Source organism: Cydia splendana, chromosome 1 (assembly GCF_910591565.1).
Source record: "Cydia splendana chromosome 1, ilCydSple1.2, whole genome shotgun sequence".
Classification (NCBI taxonomy): Eukaryota; Metazoa; Arthropoda; class Insecta; order Lepidoptera; family Tortricidae; genus Cydia; species Cydia splendana.
The window spans coordinates 1,533,496-1,557,776 of NC_085960.1; the positions used below are offsets into that span (position 1 = coordinate 1,533,496).

General features: G+C 38.3%; 2 protein-coding genes and 3 long non-coding RNA genes across 5 annotated transcripts; 4 read left to right on the plus strand and 1 right to left on the minus strand.

The window, feature by feature from the left end:
* Positions 1 to 1,279: 1,279 nt before the first annotated feature.
* On the plus strand, positions 1,280 to 3,482 carry LOC134806673 (uncharacterized). Its single transcript, XR_010146551.1, has 2 exons — positions 1,280 to 1,946; positions 2,137 to 3,482. It is a non-coding gene; the product is annotated as an uncharacterized LOC134806673 (long non-coding RNA).
* A 784-nt stretch (positions 3,483 to 4,266) lies between these two features.
* Positions 4,267 to 5,931, minus strand: LOC134806656 (uncharacterized). The gene is made up of 3 exons (XM_063779987.1): positions 5,727 to 5,931; positions 5,061 to 5,289; positions 4,267 to 4,611 (listed from the first exon to the last, which is right to left on the minus strand). Exons 1-3 carry the CDS (start codon positions 5,850 to 5,852, stop codon positions 4,481 to 4,483), a joined length of 486 nt encoding a protein of 161 aa, XP_063636057.1. The 5' UTR covers positions 5,853 to 5,931; the 3' UTR covers positions 4,267 to 4,480.
* Positions 5,932 to 6,575: 644 nt separating this feature from the next.
* LOC134791952 (uncharacterized) lies at positions 6,576 to 7,787 on the plus strand. The gene is made up of 2 exons (XM_063763082.1): positions 6,576 to 6,942; positions 7,311 to 7,787. The coding sequence occupies exons 1-2, from the start codon at positions 6,651 to 6,653 to the stop codon at positions 7,544 to 7,546; spliced, it is 528 nt and encodes a 175-aa protein (XP_063619152.1). The 5' UTR covers positions 6,576 to 6,650; the 3' UTR covers positions 7,547 to 7,787.
* A 130-nt stretch (positions 7,788 to 7,917) lies between these two features.
* On the plus strand, positions 7,918 to 11,173 carry LOC134792041 (uncharacterized). Its single transcript, XR_010144382.1, has 3 exons — positions 7,918 to 8,363; positions 10,517 to 10,740; positions 11,096 to 11,173. It is a non-coding gene; the product is annotated as an uncharacterized LOC134792041 (long non-coding RNA).
* A 3,462-nt stretch (positions 11,174 to 14,635) lies between these two features.
* Positions 14,636 to 22,897, plus strand: LOC134792087 (uncharacterized). The gene is made up of 3 exons (XR_010144392.1): positions 14,636 to 14,730; positions 17,705 to 17,788; positions 22,628 to 22,897. It is a non-coding gene; the product is annotated as an uncharacterized LOC134792087 (long non-coding RNA).
* The last annotated feature ends 1,384 nt before the right edge of the window (positions 22,898 to 24,281 follow it).

Sequence of the window (24,281 nt, forward strand, 5' to 3'; positions counted from 1 at the left end):
TATTACCTGTTAATTTGTAATTAAATAATTATTTGGTATGTTGAATGATAATGACGATATTCGTTTTTGGTCCCAAACTTAATAGTTGATATTGTAAATCTCCTGTTTTGTTAGCCTTACACTTATGTGACTACGCGTATAATTTAAAATGCCCTTTACTGCATTATGATTAAAGTTTAAAATTGTAAAGTACATGCGTGGCGCTGAAAACGTTTAATTGTTTAACCTCTCGTCTGTGTACAAACAGCGACACTCTTAACTGTCCATCGGTGGGCCTTATGCCTATTGTAATGAGGTGTACGAACTGTCAGTTAACAGTGTGGGCGGTGGTCGAGAATGATTCTGTCTGCTCTATTCAGTGCGACTGAGGTTTGAACACACCGTTTTTGACCACCAACACATACGAAAGGTTAACCTTTTCGACGCCGTGTCAAACACAAAAGCTGTCACTCGGACGCCACGTCACCGAAGTGTCATAACTGAAATTGAACTTTATGCATATGCACGTAGGTCTATGTTACTCTGTGGTCTGTGACCGATTAATCTGTCTTTGGCGTTGAACCTGCGGTGCGGATATATCGGTCATTGGCGTAGAAAAGGTCAATATGAAAGCTTGTTAAGATATTTATGCCTCGAATTCAAGTTTTATCCTAATCCGTGTAACGCCCCTAATACATATGAAACTGTTTGAATTTGTAACCCTGTAATGTAATGAATATGATATAATAGGTTCAAAATTCGCTACGCGTTTCACGGGTTAAAAAGACCTTATATAGTTTGGTTTCAATAGCCCTTATAGAGGGTAGTGTGATTTTTGATATTTATAAACAAATTATGGAATGTATGAGAAGTGAAGACTGCATATGTATGGAAACCAAACTATGTTGGCATGAAATTGTTCGTAGGTTCACAGATCTGTATAAACTATATGAATATCTTGAATAACCTTATTGACAAGTGACCTCATTGATGTAAAATAAATGTCAAAATAATAGTAGTTAATTAATATACAGTAGGTACCTACACGCACGAGTTCCGTGCATTTTCGAGTTGAAACGGGAGGGTATGTCGGGCCAAGAGGGACTACCCCGCAATAAACGTATTTTACGTTTGCCTCGTAAACTGAGTTTTTTTTTCTGGTAGAGTACTTACCCTCTCAACATAATATTGTGTTGTTACCTGCATGCACAATGTGGTACCCTTCGATCGAAAGCGTCACATGGGGTAAAAGTTACCCATACGGCATCAGTAAAGTAAATAAATATATAAATAAAATATATTCAGTGATGCTTATATTATTTTAAAACCTGTTGTTGTGCAATGTGAATGTCGCGATCGTGAAGCCGAATTGAAGAGTCACGAGGTCGAAGGTAGCTTTAGGCCTCGGGATCTAGGCAAATTCTGTATGTCTTGGCCAAGTATTAGTTGCCGAATCCCGATATAGGTCGAAACCGAAACATGGACATTTTACACTTGTAATTGTTGTGATTATTAGTACTGAAGTTATGAATAGTTTATAATCCAAACTTAGATTGTTTATTACCTGTTAATTTGTAATTAAATAATTATTTGGTATGTTGAATGATAATGACGATATTCGTTTTTGGTCCCAAACTTAATAGTTGATATTGTAAATCTCCTGTTTTGTTAGCCTTACACTTATGTGACTACGCGTATAATTTAAAATGCCCTTTACTGCATTATGATTAAAGTTTAAAATTGTAAAGTACATGCGTGGCGCTGAAAACGTTTAATTGTTTAACCTCTCGTCTGTGTACAAACAGCGACACTCTTAACTGTCCATCGGTGGGCCTTATGCCTATTGTAATGAGGTGTACGAACTGTCAGTTAACAGTGTGGGCGGTGGTCGAGAATGATTCTGTCTGCTCTATTCAGTGCGACTGAGGTTTGAACACACCGTTTTTGACCACCAACACATACGAAAGGTTAACCTTTTCGACGCCGTGTCAAACACAAAAGCTGTCACTCGGACGCCACGTCACCGAAGTGTCATAACTGAAATTGAACTTTATGCATATGCACGTAGGTCTATGTTACTCTGTGGTCTGTGACCGATTAATCTGTCTTTGGCGTTGAACCTGCGGTGCGGATATATCGGTCATTGGCGTAGAAAAGGTCAATATGAAAGCTTGTTAAGATATTTATGCCTCGAATTCAAGTTTTATCCTAATCCGTGTAACGCCCCTAATACATATGAAACTGTTTGAATTTGTAACCCTGTAATGTAATGAATATGATATAATAGGTTCAAAATTCGCTACGCGTTTCACGGGTTAAAAAGACCTTATATAGTTTGGTTTCAATAGCCCTTATAGAGGGTAGTGTGATTTTTGATATTTATAAACAAATTATGGAATGTATGAGAAGTGAAGACTGCATATGTATGGAAACCAAACTATGTTGGCATGAAATTGTTCGTAGGTTCACAGATCTGTATAAACTATATGAATATCTTGAATAACCTTATTGACAAGTGACCTCATTGATGTAAAATAAATGTCAAAATAATAGTAGTTAATTAATATACAGTAGGTACCTACACGCACGAGTTCCGTGCATTTTCGAGTTGAAACGGGAGGGTATGTCGGGCCAAGAGGGACTACCCCGCAATAAACGTATTTTACGTTTGCCTCGTAAACTGAGTTTTTTTTTCTGGTAGAGTACTTACCATAATATTGTGTTGTTACCTGCATGCACAATGTGGTACCCTTCGATCGAAAGCGTCACATGGGGTAAAAGTTACCCATACGGCATCAGTAAAGTAAATAAATAATCAGTGAACACTCTTGGGGCCCACAGATTACCAGTTCGCCGGACGATATCAGCCTGTCAGTTAATCGCAAAAGGTGACAGTTCCGAATAACTGACATGCTGATATCATCCGGCGGACTGGTAATCTGTGGGCCGCTTAATTCCTAAAGTATCATTCTATGAAACTTGCTAACTATGTAAACAAAACTCACTACTAAATTCATAATTCTTTGACAATTTCAATATGACGGTTTGTTTACATAGTTAGCAAGTTCCATAGAATGACACTTTAATCATGGAGGTGACGGTCGTGAAAACTTGGTGCTAAATTTTGGTCATGTAGATACCAGTGAATGGGTTTACTCTACTTTTGCAGAGTTGGGTTAAATTCATAAATTTTGGTTAAAATTCTAAATTAAGAATGGTCTGATAAATACAGCCTCCCGTATTTATTTCCGCCTATTAAAATCACCTGAAAAACTAACTAGATATTGTTAAAATTGAGAAAAAAACGAATTCAGTGCCTAAAGTTTAAAATAACTCTTCTGGGCGATCCTGTGCCATTTCAAATTAAACTAAAAATCCAGTTGAAACATATTTTATTCGATATGAAGTGAATTGTACATAATATTACATTAAAGGAATGTGTAAATCTTAAATATAAGACAAACTTGAATAAATACTTTGTTAATTAAACATTTGTTTTACAATGTTGTTTTAATTTCCTTGAAATTTATCTCCCAAAAACGTGTAATATTTTCCAAGTTTGTCTTTTAACAAACACGTTTACATTACAACCTAGGCATAGATAAACAAATCTAGCCGGTCAAACAAGTTTGTCAGTAGAAAAAGGCCTACAATTTTTAATTTGCCGCTCTTTTCTACTGACGGAAATGGCTTGACAGTCTATAGGTAGGTACAACCATCATCAAATAGACAATGACGTCCAAAATAACAAAATAATATTGGTACCATCGCCCACAGTGTTAACTGTCCATCAGTGGACCTTATTACAAAAGGCTTAAGGTCCACCGATGGACAGTTAAGAGTGTTGCAGTTTGTACACAAGCCGATACACAGTACCTACACTACAAAGGTAACAAACAGAGGTGTGTTATGATATATTTGGCCATCAATATCTATTTGATGCTGATTGTACTAAAATTTCTAAAGTAGTGCAACATGTTATCTGAAATAGGAAGTGATCCTAAACTATTTTAAAATTAAACATATTATCAATTAAAAAATATAAAACAAATTAGTCACCCAGACAAGTTCTGACTTACATACACATACTAGTTTTAGCTCAGTCTTATAGGTAAATACCTGTAGGAGCTTGTGCGGCAATTAAACATCCACAGGAATTAAACATCTTTAATTAACATCTGTAGACTTCAATCTGCAGAAATTACACATTTACTTTATTAGTATCTACAAATTACCCTATAAAACCCCATTTATTACCCTTTGCAAGATTTTTGCGTATTACTGCACAAGCTCCTTCCGTAGAACCATATTTGAGATTATTCCTTAACCCTTTTAACTCCCCACCTGTCGTGCACGGCGCGTCATCGTGAATGTTGTCCAAATGCACAAAGTTGGATATTAGACTAGCCGCGCGCGTCAATCAACATCTTGACGGTCAAAGGGTTAGACTAACATACTAGCTATTCTAATTAATAACAAACTAACTGATTAAAGAAAGGTATTATTTGTTCTTCCCAGGTTTTCCATAAGGGTCCCCATTCATGAACATGTTCATGTCCAGTAACACTCTGTCAGCGTCGTCTGAGCCTTCCGAGTCCACTTCCTCTTCCACCATGTTGTTGTAGTTGAGACCTGGAAGAAAAAGGAGAAATATAAATCCTCTGATAAATATCTTAGTCACTCTTAGGGTCAGGTGCACCAACCACAGTTAACAGACTGATCAACGTCACGCAGCAATGATCTATAAAACTTCCCATACAATAAAATTAAGCGAATGCTTAAACGGTGACAAACTGTTCGTATTGTTAAAGAGTTCACTAAATTTTTATGTATGGAAAGTTTCATAGTAAAGCGTCAGGGCGCGCCGACTGATGTTGATCAGTCTGTCAAATGTGGTTGGTGCAACTGGCCCTTAGTGGACCAACGAGAGTCAAGAGAGAGTGAAGAAGAGAGTGGAGTGTAGATGATGCTCCTTGGTATATAGTGAAACACGGAAGTTTTGTTATTAAAATGATGTGGTCATGCTGCAAAAGTACATACCCACGAAAATTTGATTTCTAGTAATAACGAAAGATACTTACTCAATATAGGATTAGTAACAGTGAGATTGAGCTCCTGCTCATTGCAGAGAGCCTCCTTGCTGATCTCATGAGCGAGGTCCTCGAGCTCCGGGATCGAAGCACTTGTGCTTGCGGAGTTCATTAGCTTCATGACCTTCTCTGAGGGCGTCTCGGGCCGCGCCGGTGTTGCTTGGGAGCGGGACCGTTTCATTAGCTGCATCTTTTGGTTTTCTAGCTCCAATCTATCAATCTAGAAAAATAAAAATACGACAATTTTATTAGTCGGGTCCAAACAGGGCGAACAGCCTCGTGAGGCAATTTGCTCGCGCACGAAACGGCCAGTGTAGACGTGCCTCGGTCGAGGCGACGCCTCAGACGTTTGCCGCGCGCTAGTGTAGACGCGTAAAAATAATTCAAGTAGTTTACCTTTTAATGCCGTTACAACCACCATGTTATGTTTTTGCGACAAGGGTGTGAATTACAGCGTGAAATTTCATTTCATTCTCTATACAAAGCCATTCGAAGTGCTAGCATAACTGCTAGCTACTACTTGTTTTCCTTGACAACTTTTAACGTGAATTGCTTTTTATAAAGTTGGCATTATCAGCAGGACGAACTAAGGAAAATCAATGGGAAGATAAAACAGGGTCTAGCTAGAGCTAGCTAGGATAAAATGCATGGTCTAACCTGTAAACGGTTGCGCTCCTTGCGAACTTTGGTAAGGGCATTGATGATCCATTTCTCTTCTGCTAGGAGCTGTTTTTCCTCAGCTATACGAACGCTGATGCGCGAGTACACGGTTCTCTGGACCATTCTTTTGTCGAGTTGGGTTTTTACCTCCAAACAAAAATACAACCACACCGAAAAAACCAGCTGCAACAGCAACAGCTGAGAGCTGTCACTGTCAAATCAATGTCAATTTTCTGTTCGGAAATGGGAAATTTGAAATTGTGCAATGGAACGTTCCAAAACAACTTGATTCTCTCCTTTAGTAATAAAAGCGATCATAATCGACTTTGTATAAAATTAATTTTAACATGTCGCTTATAAATACGCTATATTAATAATACCAAGCATAAGGGTGCAATAAATAACGTATGTATAATATGTGCATCATCATGGTTATTGGTTCGGTAACTCAACTCCCACGTTTGTTAATTTTTTTAAGGAGCAAAGCCTACTCCGCTTTCGAAGATAAATAAAAAATACTATTTAATATCATATTAAGATTGTCCTAGAAAAAAATCAACAAGCGAGTTTGTCTATAAATAGTAAATACAGATGTTAATCACAATGAAAAAATCAACGATCAACTCTGGCCAACTCTGTATTTACAATTTATAGATTATAATAATGTGGTAACGTCCCACAATAAAAAAGGAAGAAGCAAGCTTGTTTTGGTAAAACAATAAGTACAGTCTTTTTTTTGGCCAGTCGTGTAAAAATATACAGTAAGATTTGCAACAATCCTCTTTTATTGAAAAAGAGGGTAGTTCGAAATTTAGAATAATCTAGAATTCAATAACAAGTTTATGAACGCCTTGATTCCACGACATCCACGTATTCTCTCCCTGCTCGTTGAACTGGATACATTAATCAGAAACATTCAAAATGTCTTTCGATAGCGACGATGATGAGTGCGCGGGCTTCGAATTTTGTTCGCGACGCAACTCGTTTCCCGGAGTGCTACCTTTTGATCCCTCGTCGCTAGAAAACTTAATTTTGTCGATCGTTGATAAATTCGACTTCCGCGTGTTAATGAGAAATGAGCGAACAAGGGACGCTGCGCTGGTGACCGCAGGATTCGCTTTGGCCGGGGGCCTGATTGGAAAGATGTACGGGGGACGAATGGGCGCGGCCGTTGGTGGAGCAGTTGGCGGTGCTTGCGGAATTGGTGTCGTTGGTGAGTTGATATTAAGTACCTAATTTATTTATGTATTCCTCTAGTAACTAGAATATTGCTCCAATAAAATTATATTCAGTTATCTCTTCAAGTTCAAGCACCTAATGATATGGTTATTATTTCAGGTAAGTACTTAATGAAAAAGTGACTTGAGATAATAAATATTGATTAAATGCTTGATATTTACTTTAATATAAGAAAATATTTGTAAAATATAGATAAGTACTAAAAATTCAAATAGATTTAAATTTAAGGCAATTTAAATTTATAATCAGTCGAAACGGTGTAAAACGTTGTTTCATTTACAACGTAAAACCGTTATTTTAAAAATGTGGGTAGTCTAAATACAACTTAACTGTTTTTTGCAGCTATTTCTATGCGGGAAGCATGGAAAGACTTTCGCCCCAAGTTGGCAGACGTGTTCGACCTCGTCTACGATTACCTGGCTGGACTGGGTATCAAAGATTATACGAGCGCCGCCTTATTTCTGGCCAATACGAACCCGCAAACCGCGTTACTAGCCAAGATGATTTTGGAAAGTTCTTCGAAGATATTGGGAAAACAATTGGTGTCTAATCTAGCTTCCGTTACAAATCTGATTTAAGTTATATTAGTGGTAATTTATTAAAATAAGGGTAGGCTTAAAAAAGACTTAACGTTGTAAGCTACCATAATGCTTTAATTTAATTTATTTATTAAATTTGACTAATAATGACTGAAACTGACACGACTGCAAATTATTATTGTGTACCTATCTGTATGGAAAGAATTGTGTGTATTTTTATTATGCAGAACATGTCCTTGAAATAATCGAACATTGAGAATATAAATAAAATTATTAAATAAAGACTGTACAAATATTTGTGGATTTTTGTCTGCTTACCCCGTTAAGTCCATACAAAAAAAAAAACTTAATTTTAGAACGGAATGTCATAGGAATGTCGTTGACAAACGTCACGTCACAAACCAGTCTTAGGAAACTCCTATATAAAAAAAAAATGTATGGAAACCTCGTCTCAGTTCAGCCAACCTAACAAGATAAATAATAAACTGGCAACACAAAGGCAGAATTGTCAAATACTTCAATTTTCAAAACTAAACCGTGACGAAAAGAAAATATTGTGATTCCGTGGTGTTTTACTTGTTTTCTATCATTCATTCGGTTTTCTCCATCTGAACAGTGCAGTGCGTCGAGTTGAGCAATTAAGTTCCTCCGTAGTGTTTCAGTTGTGTGATATTTTCCTATTCACAAACAAAAGACGTCGAGTTGAAGCAGTGTGCTCCTCCGTCCGCTGTTTTTGAGTAAGATTACTGAGATAGAGACTCATTATGGGTGGAAAGAGTAGAATTTGTGAAATTTGTGGCGTTAGAGAACGACACAGGCCGGGATTCTTTGCCAATTTCCCGATTGATGAGCAAAGGTATGTTTGTCATTATAAGATTTACAAGCAATTATTTACTAAATATATTGACTTGTCGGGTTTCACTTTCTGTCTTAGTTTGTCTGTAATATTCTTATGTAAAATTTCTTTCTCATTTTCCTAATCTTCGTTCATGGCATTTATGACGATGCGTCATCTATCATGCATGCGTAAATCACTAGAAGTACATATACTCCACAGCATAGTATTTAAATATAAATAAATTTGACTCTGAGCATCTTACATTTTTTGGGGCGTCTCTGTATGGAGGTAGAGGAGACGCCCTTGCACATCCTCACAGAGGTGGCGATCACAATAGATCAGCGATGGTTGTAGTGATACATAGACTTTAGAGCCTTATATAGCCCCTAACACGAACAAGAAGAAGAAGATCATACATTTATCAGTTATTGGAATTGCTTTACAAGTACCTAATAATAAATAAAATATGAGCTGTAGACCGTCAATGACAATAATAAAAAAAAACATTGTATTTTTTTAATCGTAATCAGATTTTTCACAAGTATCAGTTGCTTCCTTGCGCACAATTAATTGGTGCACTGTTGGGAAGTATCTATCTCATATAAATGAGCTATCTCAGGACTGTACTGATAGACTTAGCCCAGGCTAAATTGATAGTGATTGTGATTGTGATAGCCCTGACGGAGAAAAAGTTAATTTAACATAAAACGTGTATGAGATTGACATTTAAATAACATGTGCACCGTCATGGCTATAAAAATCACAGTGAAGTTAGCTTTGGTCTAACTCTAGTTGAGTGGGCTAGGGTCTTCTGCACCTGGCTTGCTCTAGTCTGCCATCTGTAATAACCACAAGAAAATATTATTTTTATTGAAAACACAAAAACGGCTCCACTGATTGTGAATACTATTTGTTAAATTATGAATCTACTTTTATCATATTGATTTAACATATTTATATTCCTCAATAAATTTCCCTCCTGTTCAAAACTCTTCACTTCCAGAGTGATTATTTCCACAAGTGTGTATTCACAAATTGATTGATCTATTCAAATTGTTTAGGGGCATATATGTCCAAGTGTCAGGTAGGCTAGGTGTCATAATGTTCATCGTCAATTAGTCCAAATGTAATAATGTCCTGATGACGGAAAGTCCAGATGTAACAATACCCATTAGTCTATAAGTCCGGATGTTATGATGCCCTAATGTCAAAATGTCTAGGTGTCACAATGTCCAAACTGTAAAAAAGTCCACATGTCATATTACTCTTATGTTAAATAATCATGGTGTCAAAATGTTCAGATGTCATATTTCCTGTATTTCAGGAATTCCCATAGTTTCAAAAGCTTTTAGGGAACGTTAGCAGAACTAATTGGCAATAAAATTGTATCATATTTTTCATTTTGATAATTACAGATAGGTCTCCAAGCCAAGTACCTACATTGTACTTGCTAGTTATTTGTTCCCGGGGTCAATAATAAATGTAGTAAAAATTTAATATTTGTTTCACAGTTAAATTGGTAGCAGTGCCATCTTTCTCATAAACATAAATATTTGGACCATTTCATAGGCATAGTAGGGCATCGTGAATCCGATGTTTTGACACTTGGACATATATTATATGCCCCTAAACAATTAAAAAAGGGGAATGACCCCTGTTCTGAGTCATGGCTTGTCCAACAGGTCTCCATCGCCATACAGCGGGGTAATGCTGCTAGTGTGATGGGGACCTTTGGACCCGGCATGGCTCAGATCGGGTTTTAGTTTCTTAAGTTTTATACATACATAATATGTAAAATGTATCAGATAATGAAATAAATTACACTTAAATTAAAAAAGGGTATATACTAACTTTATTTGTCCCATGATGTACTGTCAGAATCAAATAGATACAGTGACAGCCAAAGTAGCATAATATTATATGTAATTAATTATGTATACTAGCTTCTGCCTGTTACTTTGTCTGTGTAGAATGTTAATGATGATTGATAAAAACTATCCTATGTCCTTCTCAGGTTCTCAAACTATCTCCATAACAACCTTTCTATCTATCTGTCTATTATCTATCTAATTCAGTTTGAAATCATAGTCTTTAGAAACCATTAACTTTGTAACAATTTAGAGCTCTATATCTAGTCAAGATATAATAATTAGAATTATGTTTTTTTGCAGGTGTAGAACTTGGGTTCAAATTGTTGGTAAAGAAGATCTAGTGCATATACCAATTGAAAAGCTTCACCAAGTACGTTTTGTTTGTGGAGATCACTTCATAGCAAAGGACTTCAACAAAAAAGGCAATCGCCTGAAAAAAAGGGCTTACCCTAAGCTGCACCTCTCTGCACAACCATTGAGTGACCACCAATTAAAAGATTTTCCTCAACATGTTGCAAGCAAAGGTATGTGTAATCACTAATCAATCAGGTAAAAAAACTATTTTTATAATTAATAATATCTGGGAGACCAAGCTTTGCTCGGATAACATATACAAACTCAAAAATGCGCGTTTTCCTAGAGACAAGACCTAGCGAGATCGATTTTTCGCCCCCATATAGCAAATTTCCGAGATCCCCGAAATAAATAAATACACAACAATTGCTTGTTTAAAGGTATAAGAATTTACCTAATCATCCTTTAAAATCTAACCTAGATTAGAGAGCAAAAGCTTGTTTTAACTTTTACTTTTGGTGCTTGTTTTTTCTTAAATGAATTTATTGCAAAGTATTCATTATAATATTTTTATTAATATTTCAGCTTTGGCTCCTACACCCATGGTTGACAATATTGCAACAGCTGCAATTGCGTCATCATCCAAAATGCAGAATATGGCAGCCACAACCCAAAATATAATGAGTAAGTTGATCATTTTTAAACAAATATATTGAGGTAAACATCAGCACCCACTTACTCTTGTGCCTCTGGTAGCCTCACAATTTTAGGACTCCGTACATCTAATGGAAAAAACGGAACCTAGGATCACCCATATATAGGAGGCAACAGGCCGTCCGTCCGTCCATCTGTCTGTCTGTCAAGACCCTTTAGTTGAAGTAAAAACCATATACTCAGGTCTACAGTCCCTTAATGCTATGCAAAAATCAAACTTCTAAGTTAACGCTCAAAAAAGTTATGACTGTTTATGCCACAAAAAAAAGCAATTAATAATATTTCGTCACTCTCAAGGGAGTCAAAATTTAAAGGGTACTCTCCGTTGATCTAGAAATTCTAGATTAAAACATCGTATTTTACTACAAGTAAAGGGAAAAATCTAAAAGCTATAGATCTGTTAACAAATTAACTTGTCCGGTGTGTTTTTAATGCTGCAAGATGGAGACGAAGGAAGGACATATTTTGTCTAGCACTGACACTATTTAATATCAATATTTCAGAAGTAGTGGAAGTTTGTAATGGTTTTTATTGTTTACTTATGACATGTTAATCTTTATTTCAAAGTAGGACTCCATACAACTGATAGAAGTCTTAGGTACATACATACGAGTACATCTAGGCTGTAAAACTTGTAAGCAATACATACATACATATATTTTATCGAATTGTAATGTAAGAATAATAAATAGGCCAGTATTTTTCTGCAATGACGTTTAATATGCAAAATAAAAATTGTCTTTGCTTGAACTATTAAGTGTACTATATTTCATGTTTTTATAATCATTCAGCTTCAGCCCCAATTCCCATGGAAGAAGAGGTCCCTGCTGCACCTGTGCTGCCTGCGTGTAGCACAACTCCGCTGGCAATAGTCGAAGGTACCTAATTACTTATAGAATCTTGCTCAAAATATGAGCTACTACCTGTATACATTTTACCCATACTAGCTAAAGCGTAACTTGCGAAAGTACCTCTATCCTTCTGTGTATTACGTTTTCACGGTAACCGTTACACCCAATTTTTTTTAATTCGCTCAATAGTGTGACGAAAGGGAAAGGATAAAATGTGCCTGCACATTTTAATTATTTATTTATTTATTTATTACTCAAATAAGTGACACAGCATTACAGTAAAAACTAAGGCACTGTGAAACTACAAAATAAGAATACAAGAAAACAACAACAAAACTACAAATAAAAACCAAACACAAATTAAACATTAAATTTGGGCGACGACGTAACAGCGTGGCTCCGTTGCGTCGTCTGACTTGGTGTAGGGTTCGGCAGGTTGCCCCGGAATCTCCGAAACACCACACCCTTCGGCCAGAAGTCCGCGCTTGCGATGGTGTCCTGCAGCGGCCGCGGCACGCGCACCACAAATGAACTGAAGTGCACATAGTGACGCGACTGTAGCTGGTGCACCCTCAGCGTGTAGCCAGTCTTCCGGCGGACGTACTCCACCACCTCGTCGGCCCCGGCGGAGTAATGCAGGCGAGACACGTAGAGCGCCTTACTCGGTGTCGCAATTCGTAAACCAGAATTAACCGGTTCCGCAGTGCCACACAGAGTCTTACGGGGCGCCCTGCGCACCTTGTTCTTCCTTTCCACCAGTGTGAATCCCTCCTTATCCACATTGGTGCGGGAGGACTTCTCCAAAAGGGGAGCCCGTGATTCACACGCCTTAGAAGGCGCGTTGACCCGGTTAGCTGCGACAGGCTGACCGGCGACGTCAGCATAAGCACGCTGACGTGACTTCGAGGGGACAGGAGACGGTCGCGCGCGCGGGGGGTGCGCGGGCGGTGCAGCGGCGCGTGCGACACATTTTACAGTGTCAGCAACACGTAAACTAACCGACTCGACTCCAGTGTCAGGTCGATAATCGCTCTTGAAATTTGAAACCGCCGACCGAGTTGGAGCATTCCGCAAACATGTGATTTCGTCGCGTAACTCGGCGATAGTGACTAGGCTAGCTTCAAACTTCATAATAATAATAATATTAATGTATCTACAAAACTCGGCACTCATTTAGGTATCAGTATATTGGAACGTATTTAACGAGACAGTAAAGTAAGTAGATAACTGAGAAAAAGGCACGGATCATATTCCACGCGAAGATCAGCTAGTATAAAAATAAACAAGAGAAAAGTATCTAGAACTAACAACACAAACATTAAAATCAGAATTAAAATTTTATTCATATTCATAATGGGTATATGAAAAAATTGCATAATAAATAAATAGTGTACTTTTACGAAGTCGGTGGCAAACAAGCATACGACCCGCCAGATGGTGAGCAGTCTATATTTTTTAACACCACTTCGGTGGCAAACAAACATACGGCCCACTAGGTGGTAAGCAGTCACCGTAGCCTATGTTTTTTCTATATCACATCGGTGGCAAACAAGCATGCGGCCCACCTGATTGTAAGCAATCACCGTAGCCTATGATTTTTTATACCAATTCGGTGGCAATCTGGCAAACAAGCATATGGCCCGCGTAATGGTAAGCAAGTAGCCACCATGGTTTTAATAACTACAAACAAGGTGCACAGCTCTCATGTCCCCCGCTCCCCCACCATGTACGGCATTTGTCCGTGGCGTGCTCTGCGTGCGCCACAGTGGGGTTTCGCCTGCCACGAGCGCTAGCGTGTACGTGGGTGGGCGGCAATTCGGAACAGGCCACGCGTGCATTGCTGTGGAAGTATTTACCTACCTACTTTTTGGTAAGAAGCGTTTTTGCACCCACGCCACATGCGTAGTTCCATCGCACCCAACAGTAGGGATTTATGCTAATGAAAAAAAAAATAGGCCTATAAAAATTACATTTTACTACCCTAAAATTACCCATGCAAAGCCGAGGGAAGTCACTAGTAGGTATAACATAATATATCAATAGTTAAGTATATGTGACGTCCCATGGGTAAAGGTACCTTATGGCGGTTGGCGCTTACACTATTATTAACGCCGCTCCAATATGATTGAGGAGCTATGCGACGTAAGCGGCAGCCGCCATAAGCCGCCATAAGTTTTGCCGTGGAACGTCACATAAATATACAGGATGTTTGGTACATCGTTTGCCAAATTAAAACGGCAGATAGGTTGAGTCATTTGCTATCTTCTCAGACCTAGAAATTTTTAATTTGGTGTAAAATTTTTATATCACTTCTATGACAGTTTTTCGTAAATTTAAAATTTTTACTTGCGTAGTAGTATAAAAAACCATGGCCAATTTTGTTTTTATAGGCATGAGAAGATAGCAAATGACTCAAGCTATCTGCCGTTTTAATTTGGCAAACGATGTACCAAACACCCTGTATAAAAATATCCATTCTCGAGAACAAATATCTGAGTATGTATATACTTCGAGAATCGAGTAATTTCATATTTATCGAATGCTTCTTTTGATGTATTTCAGCTTCAGCGCCAAGCCGCATAGAGGAAGTGGCGCCAGTACCACCTTCAGGTAGCAAAACGCCTCTTGCGCCATCCACAAAGCAAAATGTAATTGGTAAGTATTTGTATTTTATTATTATGTGTCTTGTTTACTTATACTAGACTACTAATCTTCATCATCTTAGTGTGTTACAAATGCATTTTAATTCCAAAAATTGGCGCAGGCACGAATTTTAACTTAAGCTTCTGCTATTGACATTTCACAATGAAAATAGGGCTTATTTGGATTAGTCTTAGGACTCATAGGCTTCTTAGGATATCGAACCGGAAATCATGTACAAGGCAAAAGTACTTACTCGTACATATTATAATTTTCAGATACGTAGGTCGTACTTCATGCACATGACTTGATACACTTTTGCAGGTTGAGTTTAGTATGATGTGGTATACTTATGACAATCTCAATTTTCTCATCTTTTTAGAAACATTTATTGATTTAACTTGCCCTGTTAGTATGCATGTATGTTAGTTATTGTGGGTCAAATCTAGGAAGCTAAGTTTGACCAACTTTACCATTACTGATTGAGCTGAAATTTTGCATATGTATATATATATATATGTAAAATTAATGGAATGACATGGAGCTGATTTGATAATGGAGAGGAGACAGGAGGTGGCCTTGTGATAAAACAACGCTAACTAATTGCTTTGAGGTTGGTTAGAATTGTCTTGGTGAGTATTAGTTGCCCGTGGAAAGGAAAGTATCTGTACTTTGACACATTTGTACTTTGGTACATTTGACCGGCGCGCCTCCTGGGTAGGCGCATGGCAGTCGTGGGCTGCCGCTCGGCTCGCACGATAGTCGTGTCGTATCACGTGGCGCTCGCGTAAAATTGAAAATACACAATGGCTTTAAAACCTAAATTTCGATCCGTATAAGAGATATTGTTCTGTTTACGCATGTATGAATAAATGGAAGAACAAGGAAGCAGATTTTTTAGGGTTCCGTACCCAAAGGGTAAAACGGGACCCTGTTACTAAGACTTCGCTGTCCGTCCGTCCGTCCGTCCGTCTGTCACCAGGCTGTATCTCACGAACCGTGATATCTAGACAGTTGAAATTTTCACAGATAATGTATTTCTGTTGCTGCTATAACAACAACTACTAAAAACAGAATAAAATAAAGATTTCAATGGGGCTCCCATACAACAGACGTGATTTTTTACCAAAGTTAAGCAACGTCGGGAGTGGTCAGTACTTGGATGGGTGTCCGTTTTCTTTTTGCTTTTTTTTTTCGTTTTTTTTTTTGCATTATGGTACGGAACCCTTCGTGCGCGAGTCCGACTCGCACTTGCCCGGTTTTTTAATTCCGGACGATATTGAAAGGTATTAAATAGTTAAAAAAACATACTTAATTTATTGAGTATTGGCTGCCCAGAAACAATATTAGGAACTGATCCACATACGGCGTGATTTGGGAAATGAATTAGAGATTCACTCAGACATGATGATAGATATTTCATATCTGGTGAATCCTTCGAGCAACACGGAAGGGAGGCGGCATTCGCACTATTTCCCCTCTGCCGAGGTACAAGATTAGCGCGTCAATCTAATCTAGCGCGGGTAATAAAACTAGTTGCACTTGGATTTTTCACTAGACCGAGTCCAGACGCGCGCGTGAACACTGCTGCACAAAAATGCCTGTTTGCTCGGTTTATTGTTATAAAAAGAGGTCGGGGACATCAAATTTACAAAAAGAAAGTGTTACATTTCACATGTAATATTTTTTTTAACATATCATACGTTTAATTACATTCAAACACAATTATTATATTTTAGTCTCATGTAATTGTTGGATTTATCGATTTTGCTCGCTCAGTACAAATTGCGGATCGGTCGAGCGACAAATCCGACTTCTCATCAGAATATAATAACATACTTCAACGAAAATGTGTTAGTGTGCGTGTTGTGACACTTGTCACTCGTCCGTACACAAAAAGAGATCGAGGTTTGCAAGATTTGTCTTTGACGTGTGTCATTTTCTATGTATTTGTGTCGTCATTACAGATTGGATTTTGTATGTAAGTGTGTGAGAAGTGCGACTGTGTGCACCTTTCCCCCCGCGAAAAATGGCAGAAAGATTTGTACGGTGAGATATCGCTTGGGCTCCTCCCTTCCGATGTGTCGGAAGCCGGTGTTGCTCGAAGGGTGAATCTCTAATTCATTTCCCAAATCGCGGCGATATTTTCAAAGGAATAAGGCTGTGGCATACCGACTTCCGTGAGAATCAGACATAATATCTCCGGAAAAAAAAATATGTTTACAGAATCAACGTTTGTATTTCCTACGTCATCATTATCTTCCTCGCGTTATCTCGGCATTTTTGCCACGGCTCATGGGAGCCTGGGGTCCGCTTGGCAGCTAAAGTAATTGGCGTGGGCACTAGTTTTTACGAAAGCGACTGCCATCAGACCTTCCAACTCAGAGGGTAAACTAGATCTTATTGAGTTTAGTCCGGTTTCCTCACGATGTTTTCCTTCACCGAAAAGCGACTGGCAAATATCAAATGATATTTCGTATATAAGGTCCGAAAAACACATTGGTACGAGTCGGGGTTTGAACCCGCGACCTCCGGATTGAAAGTCGCACGCTTTTACCGCTAGGCCACGAGCGCTCTCGCTCTACATATTTATCTTAAAAATAATAAATCAGTAGGTACAAAAACTTCTCAAGTGACAACCCCGTGCCGACACTCACAGCTCGGTCATAAAATTGCGGCGCGCAAAGAAGATTCACGGTTCGTTCGCGGTTATGTTTCAATTTTGCTTGCAGGCGGAAGGCGGCTTGCATAATTTTATACCTAAATCTGACTTTTGTGAAGGAGTGAACTTTCTGTATTACTGTAGTACTATTACTTATTGTGTGGTACAGACAGCGATAAAAGCTTTACCATTAGAGAATGTTTTGCCAAAAACATTAATAAAGGTTGATGCGTACATTATATTATTTGTAGTATTCTGCTCATTCTCTTCCCTTTCAAACTAAACCAAATTATAATTAATTATTATACTGTAATTTATCAATTTCAGCTCCGTCGCCCAATCCGATGAAGAAAAAACAGGCCCATGTGTCTGCGTTAGATTCTGCGTCAACCACCACGCAAACAATAATGGGTAAGAACTATACTTACTCTACTGAAAAACCGGCCAAGTGCGAGTCGGACTCGCATTCTAATTCTAAGGGTTGAGTACAGGGCCGGATTAAGCATGTCGGGGCCACTAGGCAGTGCGAGGCTTGGGGCCCCCTACAGTCAATTCTGCACACAGCATATTCAGTACAGGGAAATAAGTATGCGTTATTAATTACAATCTTCAGTCAGGCGTCGGCCGAGTCGATCCAAAACGAACTATGTCTTTTTCGCTCTTATTGCGTGGATATAAAGCTTTATTCTATCGGTTTGCCCTTTAGACCTAAGGCCAATTCGCAGTGGAATACCAAAGATGTGAGCTTCAGCGTCACTTTCCTATCTACCTCTAATGGTAAACGTTTAAGCGAGGCTAAGCTCAACTATAGTGCCGCAAAGTTGATTTTCTCAATTAGTTAATATTTTGCGACGCTGGACAACGATTGTCCGACCATAAGACTAAACGCCGAGCCACATGATTAGAATCAAAATAATAATGAATCATTTCCATATGTTAAAATTACTTAAATTTCTAGAGTTATAATACCAAGATAAGCCTGCAACAATTTAGATAGCACTCGCAGTGCAAGTGTTATTTTAATCGTCAAAACTTCTATGAAATTAAGACGTATAAATAACACTTGCACTGCGTATGCTACCAAAATCAGTACAGACTTTTCTTGGTCTAACTCTATTCATTCACCAGTCAAGCTAACATGTAAATGATACAGGGTCAACTAAAGAACCAAATATAAACGCGAGCGCAGCGAGCGCGAAATTTTTTGTTAACAATATCGCAAATTGTGAAAGCGTGGTAAAAGGCCGGGTATTGATCTTCATCTGGACCTAAAAGTCCGAAGTGCCCCAGTGAGGCGAGCTTTCATGCGAAGTCAAAGCCGTGCTTCATCAGGCTTCAGGATAAATAGTTAAGCACAAACACGAACCATCGTCCATTGTATTAAAAAGCGAGACCGCAGGCCGAGCTTGGCGCAGCGAGGCCAAAGGCTAAGCTGAAGTAGAGGAGATGTGGAACACAAACCAATGGTAAATTCAGGTAAAAAGTGAGGCTGAAGGTCGAGCATTCCTATGAAAAAATGGTAACACGTTCGTCTTCTTTCTTTTTCTTCGTTTTAATCAATAGTCCTCGTGATTCTGATGGTGAGTCGAAATAACCCAAAAGTTGTTGGTTGATCGAAAAAAGTGAACTGTTTTTCTTGATAACCCCTATTATTATAACTTTACAACAGGTACGCAGAATGCGCCACGCAAACTGTAACGTATTGCTTCAATTTAATTACAGTATTTCATAAATTTGCTGAATGGATAAAAAAACAATAACAATGCATAGCATACTCCTTATTATAATAATAAAAAAAATATTTATAAATGATGAACCCTATGGAACAAAATTTTATTTGGTGCGCGCTGAGCCGCCGGAACCCCCTAGCCGAGGCGAAGCTCCTAGGCAGTTGCCTACTTTGACTTAGGGTTAATCCGACCCTGGTTCTGTACATTACCCAATTTTTACAATGTATTTTTTATATGTGAATCGCAAGTGAATTACCTTTAAAAACCCGTAGAGGTTGGATCAAAAACTAAGTAATTAGTCCGACTCACGCCTGAAAGCATATTTCTAATAGGTTTTCCTGTCATCTATAGGTAAATAAATATTTTTAAAATATTTTTCCAGTTAGTTGGCTATTTTTTTAAATAACTTCTAAACTATTTATTTTAAAATGACAAAAAAAAAACATTATTTTAATTTTCTCATTTACCCCAAAAAGTGGTCTCCATGTTTAAAATTCATTTGTTTACGTAAGATGTCCGTCTTTGGGTCACGAATTTACATATACGTATGGACCAAATTTCAACTTAATAGGGAATATTAGGCAAAGCTCTGAGTAGGTGGCACCATTAGCACATACAGTAAACAAACCTCATTGACATCATCAATGTCACGTCATGCGTCAGTAAGTCAATCACATGGCCTACCGTGAAACATAACAATCGAAAGTTCGATTTCTGCCTCTCTATCACTCTTGCTTATTCGATCGATAGAGAGGCAGATAAAGGAATTTAGATTTTCGCGGTAAACCGCCTGTAAACAAACCGCCTGGGTGCATCAATGTCATAGTGAAAACCAAACTGAAAACTTTTCAAAAAACTGTTTATAGTCTGACAAAAAAGAGTAGAAATTAAAAAGTTTCAATACTGTAGTGTCGTCCCGTTTCCTTAGATTGATTTGAAATGGATTAGTCCATTAGCACAGAATAAATAATAGTACTAGGTACAGAAGACTCACTCTCTAACAAAACGCGTCTATTACGATCAGCAAAGATATGGCCGCTAGGTGGCGACAGCGCCATGCGCGGCTTATGGCAAACCCCAAAATTGGGGCCGAACGGATGTACTTTTAGCTACCTGTAGCAAAGCGACGAAATCGCAGAGTGAGACACGCCTGCCATTAGTGTACTTAGGTACACTACAGTAATATTTTAATTTATACTCTTTTTTCTCAGACTATAAGGCCTAGTACTTATGTATAAAGTTGCCTACTCTATGGTTTACTAAACAAATTAGTGCTGCACTCTGGCGGCAGAACATTGCAGTAATACTCGCTATTGGAGCCCTAAAAAGGCGGCAAATACTAAAAATACGTTTGTATGTCCTGACGTTTGTTAGGGTTCCGTAATTCAAAAGGAAAAAACGGAACCCTTATAGGATCACTCGTGCGTCTGTCTGTCCATCCGTCTATCGTCTATCACAGCCTATTTGCTCCAAAACTACTGGACCAATTAAGTTGAAATTTGCTACACATATATGTAAGTCTGTGACCCAAAGACGGACATGTAACGTCAACAAATAAATTTGAAACATTGGGGCTATTTTTGGGGGGTAAATGAGAAAATAAAACAAAGTTTTGCAAACTATGTCGTATATCAAACTATGTTATATATCAAACGAAAGGGTTTACTGAGAGGGAAATATATTTGAAAATTTTAAATATATATTTTTTATAATTTTAGGATAAGCAATTTAGAGTATTAAAAAAAAGTCAAAAAATGACCATCCGGGACTTCCATCTCTAAAACTACTGGGATTAAAATTTAGAAAAAAAAATACATACAATAGAAAAACCTATTAGAAGTCTACAGTCAAGCGTGAGTCAGATTTAAGAACAAAAATGTTGTAAGGCTTTTTTCGGGACATAGCCGCAACGGCAGGCCTATGGAACACTCCTCGCGAGCTGGAATAGATATCTATATAAATTAAAAAATTGCTACCTATTTGAAATAGGTAGCAATTTTTTAATTTATTTTGGTAAATGTTTATTTAAACGACCGTAAGTTAACTTTGCTCTGGTTAACTTATAATTCATTACCTGTATTCATGGGTTCTCTATTATTTCTCTTAATTGTATAACATTAATTAGGTTATAGGTTTTAAATTACACGAAGTTTTAAACACTGCGGTTACTTCAGGGACATATGAACTTTTAAAATGATTATTTCGCAAATACTAAAGCATAAACGGATTATTAGATATAATTTAATATTTAGATTTCCTTTTATTTCACTCCGCTGTTTAAGTAGGTATTTATTTATCATTCATTTCTAAGCGTCAGTAACCCTAGCGTAGTGCCGGTGCGCACGGTGCGGGGAGCGGCACTATTATATAACCTGTGCCAATGGTTTAAGTCAGCGGTCGGCAAAAGGTTGCTAAAAGGTTGCCGACCGCTGGTTTAAGTGAAACGTTGTGTAAACAGGTATTGCGAAGGCCCTAGCCCGATATCCGCATACAGCCGAAGGCCCGAAACGTCCCGAATTGGCGTGCCTTTAGGTTCAAGCGTGAGTCGGTCTGAAGACAAAAACTAGTACTATTGATTGATTATGTACTTGTACTATTGTTAATTTGTTACGTGTTTAAGCACTATAGGTATTATCTCTTTTCGACCTTCGCTTTTAAAATACTTGCGGGAGTTATGGGAAGCGCGAATCCGTCGGACGCTCCGAGCTTTCAGCTCTACGCGTAGCTCGGCCTTCAGTCTTTGCACGTCTTAAAAAAATGTATGAAATCTCTTTTACGCACCTCATTTTTACAATAATCAATAAATCTAAAAAGTCAAACGTAAGGGCATAGATATGTTTCAAATGATATAAATATTTTCCATAATATGAATATCCAGAGAGGAAAATGAGGACTACTTTTGTATGAAGAAGCGGCCGTCCCATTTCCTCTTAATATGGGAAGGGTCAGGATACCTATTTAACATTAACGTTGAATTTTCAGTTTAATGAATCATCAGCATCACGATAAGGTTTTTAGATGAAACGGTTTTGCAACCTTATTAGTGCAATATGCAAAACTGCAATTATGAAAAGTTTTCCGTCCCAGTAGGGCTATGACGCCCTACTGGGATGTATGCGCTTTATTATCATCTGCCAGTGCCACCATGCCTGTAACGTTCTAATAAGTATGGAAGTGCGAAAGTGACGCATGACATGACAGGTGATAAAAATGCGACCATGATATCCGTACCTGACTAGTTCAGCTATATCTTATTATCAGACATCGTACATTTTCCAGCATTTTTGGTGCAGCTGAGTGGTGTTAATGGAATTGGTTTAGATAATTTCAACTGTAATGGTAAATTAAGGTTAATATCAACATAATTAACGCTAAGTAATCATTAGGGTTGAAATTATTTATTCCAATTCCGTTAACACCTCTCCGCTGCACCAAAAATGCTGGAAAATATACGATGTCTGCTTATTATACCTTCGTTCCGTTTTATATATATATGATAATATGTTTTTCTTTGTTGCAGATTGGGATAAGTCTAAAGAAAAATTGATTCGACAACTGCAAAAAGTTAAATCTACCGTTAGATCTCTGAAACGCAGTGCAAACCTTATAGACCGCCTCGAATCACCAATGGTCAAGGAAATTGTGGAATTGGCGTTAAAAAATCAAAAACGTAAACCCAAAGGTCGGCGCTGGACGAAGAAATACAAGATAGCGTGTCTATCGATATTAAAGAGATCACCCAAGGCCTACAGCTATTTGCGGCACTTGGTGCCGCTACCGAGTGTTAAAACTCTCCAAAATATTTTAAGAAAGGTTCCCATGAACACTGGAATCAATCAAAAAGTGTTACATCATTTGAAGAAAATAGCACCTTCATACGGCGGCGACAGATATTGCTGTCTACTGTTCGACGAGATGGCAATAAAGCCCAGATTAAATTACAGTGTCGGCAGTGATCAAGTAGAGGGATATGTTGACATGGGAACTAATCAAAGAACACCCGAGTTGGCAAATCATGCCCTAGTTTTTATGCTTCAAGGCATAAGAAAAAAATTTAAACAGCCGTTGGCTTTTTATTTTGTAAAGGGCACCGTTTCTTCGGCCAAATTGGCCACCATCATAAAAGAAATTATCACAGCTGTGAATAAAACAGGATTCAAAGTGATTGCGACAGTTTGTGATCAGGGTCCCACTAATGTGGGCGCTCTGAAAATATTAAAAGAAGCTTCACCTACCGAACACGGCCCCCAAATAAAAAACGATTTTGTTGTAGACGGACGAAAAATATATATATTATTTGATGTCCCACATTTATTTAAGTCAATCAGGAATAATTTCCTTAATAATGGGATCATTTCTTTCGGCGGAAAAAAGGCTAAATGGGAACATTTAATGCAGGTACACCAACACAACAAGAGCTTGGTGTACCTGAGCAGAGTGACGGAAAATCATGTCCAACCGAAATACAGAGCAAAAATGAAAGTAAAATATGCTGCTCAGGCCTTAAGCAACACAGTTTCGTCTGTACTGAAGCTCATGGGGCGGTGTTCGGAATACACGAAGGAACAACAAGAACAGCTAACTGAGAGTGGAGAGGTCATCCACGATCTGGATCGCCTCTTTGATTTCACGAATGGCCCTTCTGGACCTAAGGACATAATAAAAGGTCAGAGGGAAAATGTATCCCTGAAAACAGAGCACTTAAAAGTGTGGGGCGAATACAGAAAAAAAATTGAAACACTTGCATTTTTTAAACCAAACGGCACGCGCGCGAAAAATGTAAGGTGCGTTCAGGGATTCCTCACAACCCTTTGCTCCCTTAGGGATGTATGGGAGGAGATGAAACGCCTCGGGTTTAACTATTTAAACCTGAGGCAACTTAACCAAGACGCCTTGGAAAACTTCTTCGGGGTCATACGGCAGCATAGTCCAACTAATAGAAACCCCACCGTTTCATCTTTTATGGCTGCTGTGAAGTCCACTATAATAACGGGCATGAGCGCTCCACACAGCAGAGGGTTCAACTGTGAACAGGATACCGGCGTGCTACTCACGGACCTCCAAAAATTTGTTTTTGGCCAAGAGGAGGAAACGGAAGCATGCGAAAACGAACAAGAATCCGTTGAAAATAAAAACAATGAAAATTTGGATGATGAGGTCGGTGTGATGCTGAG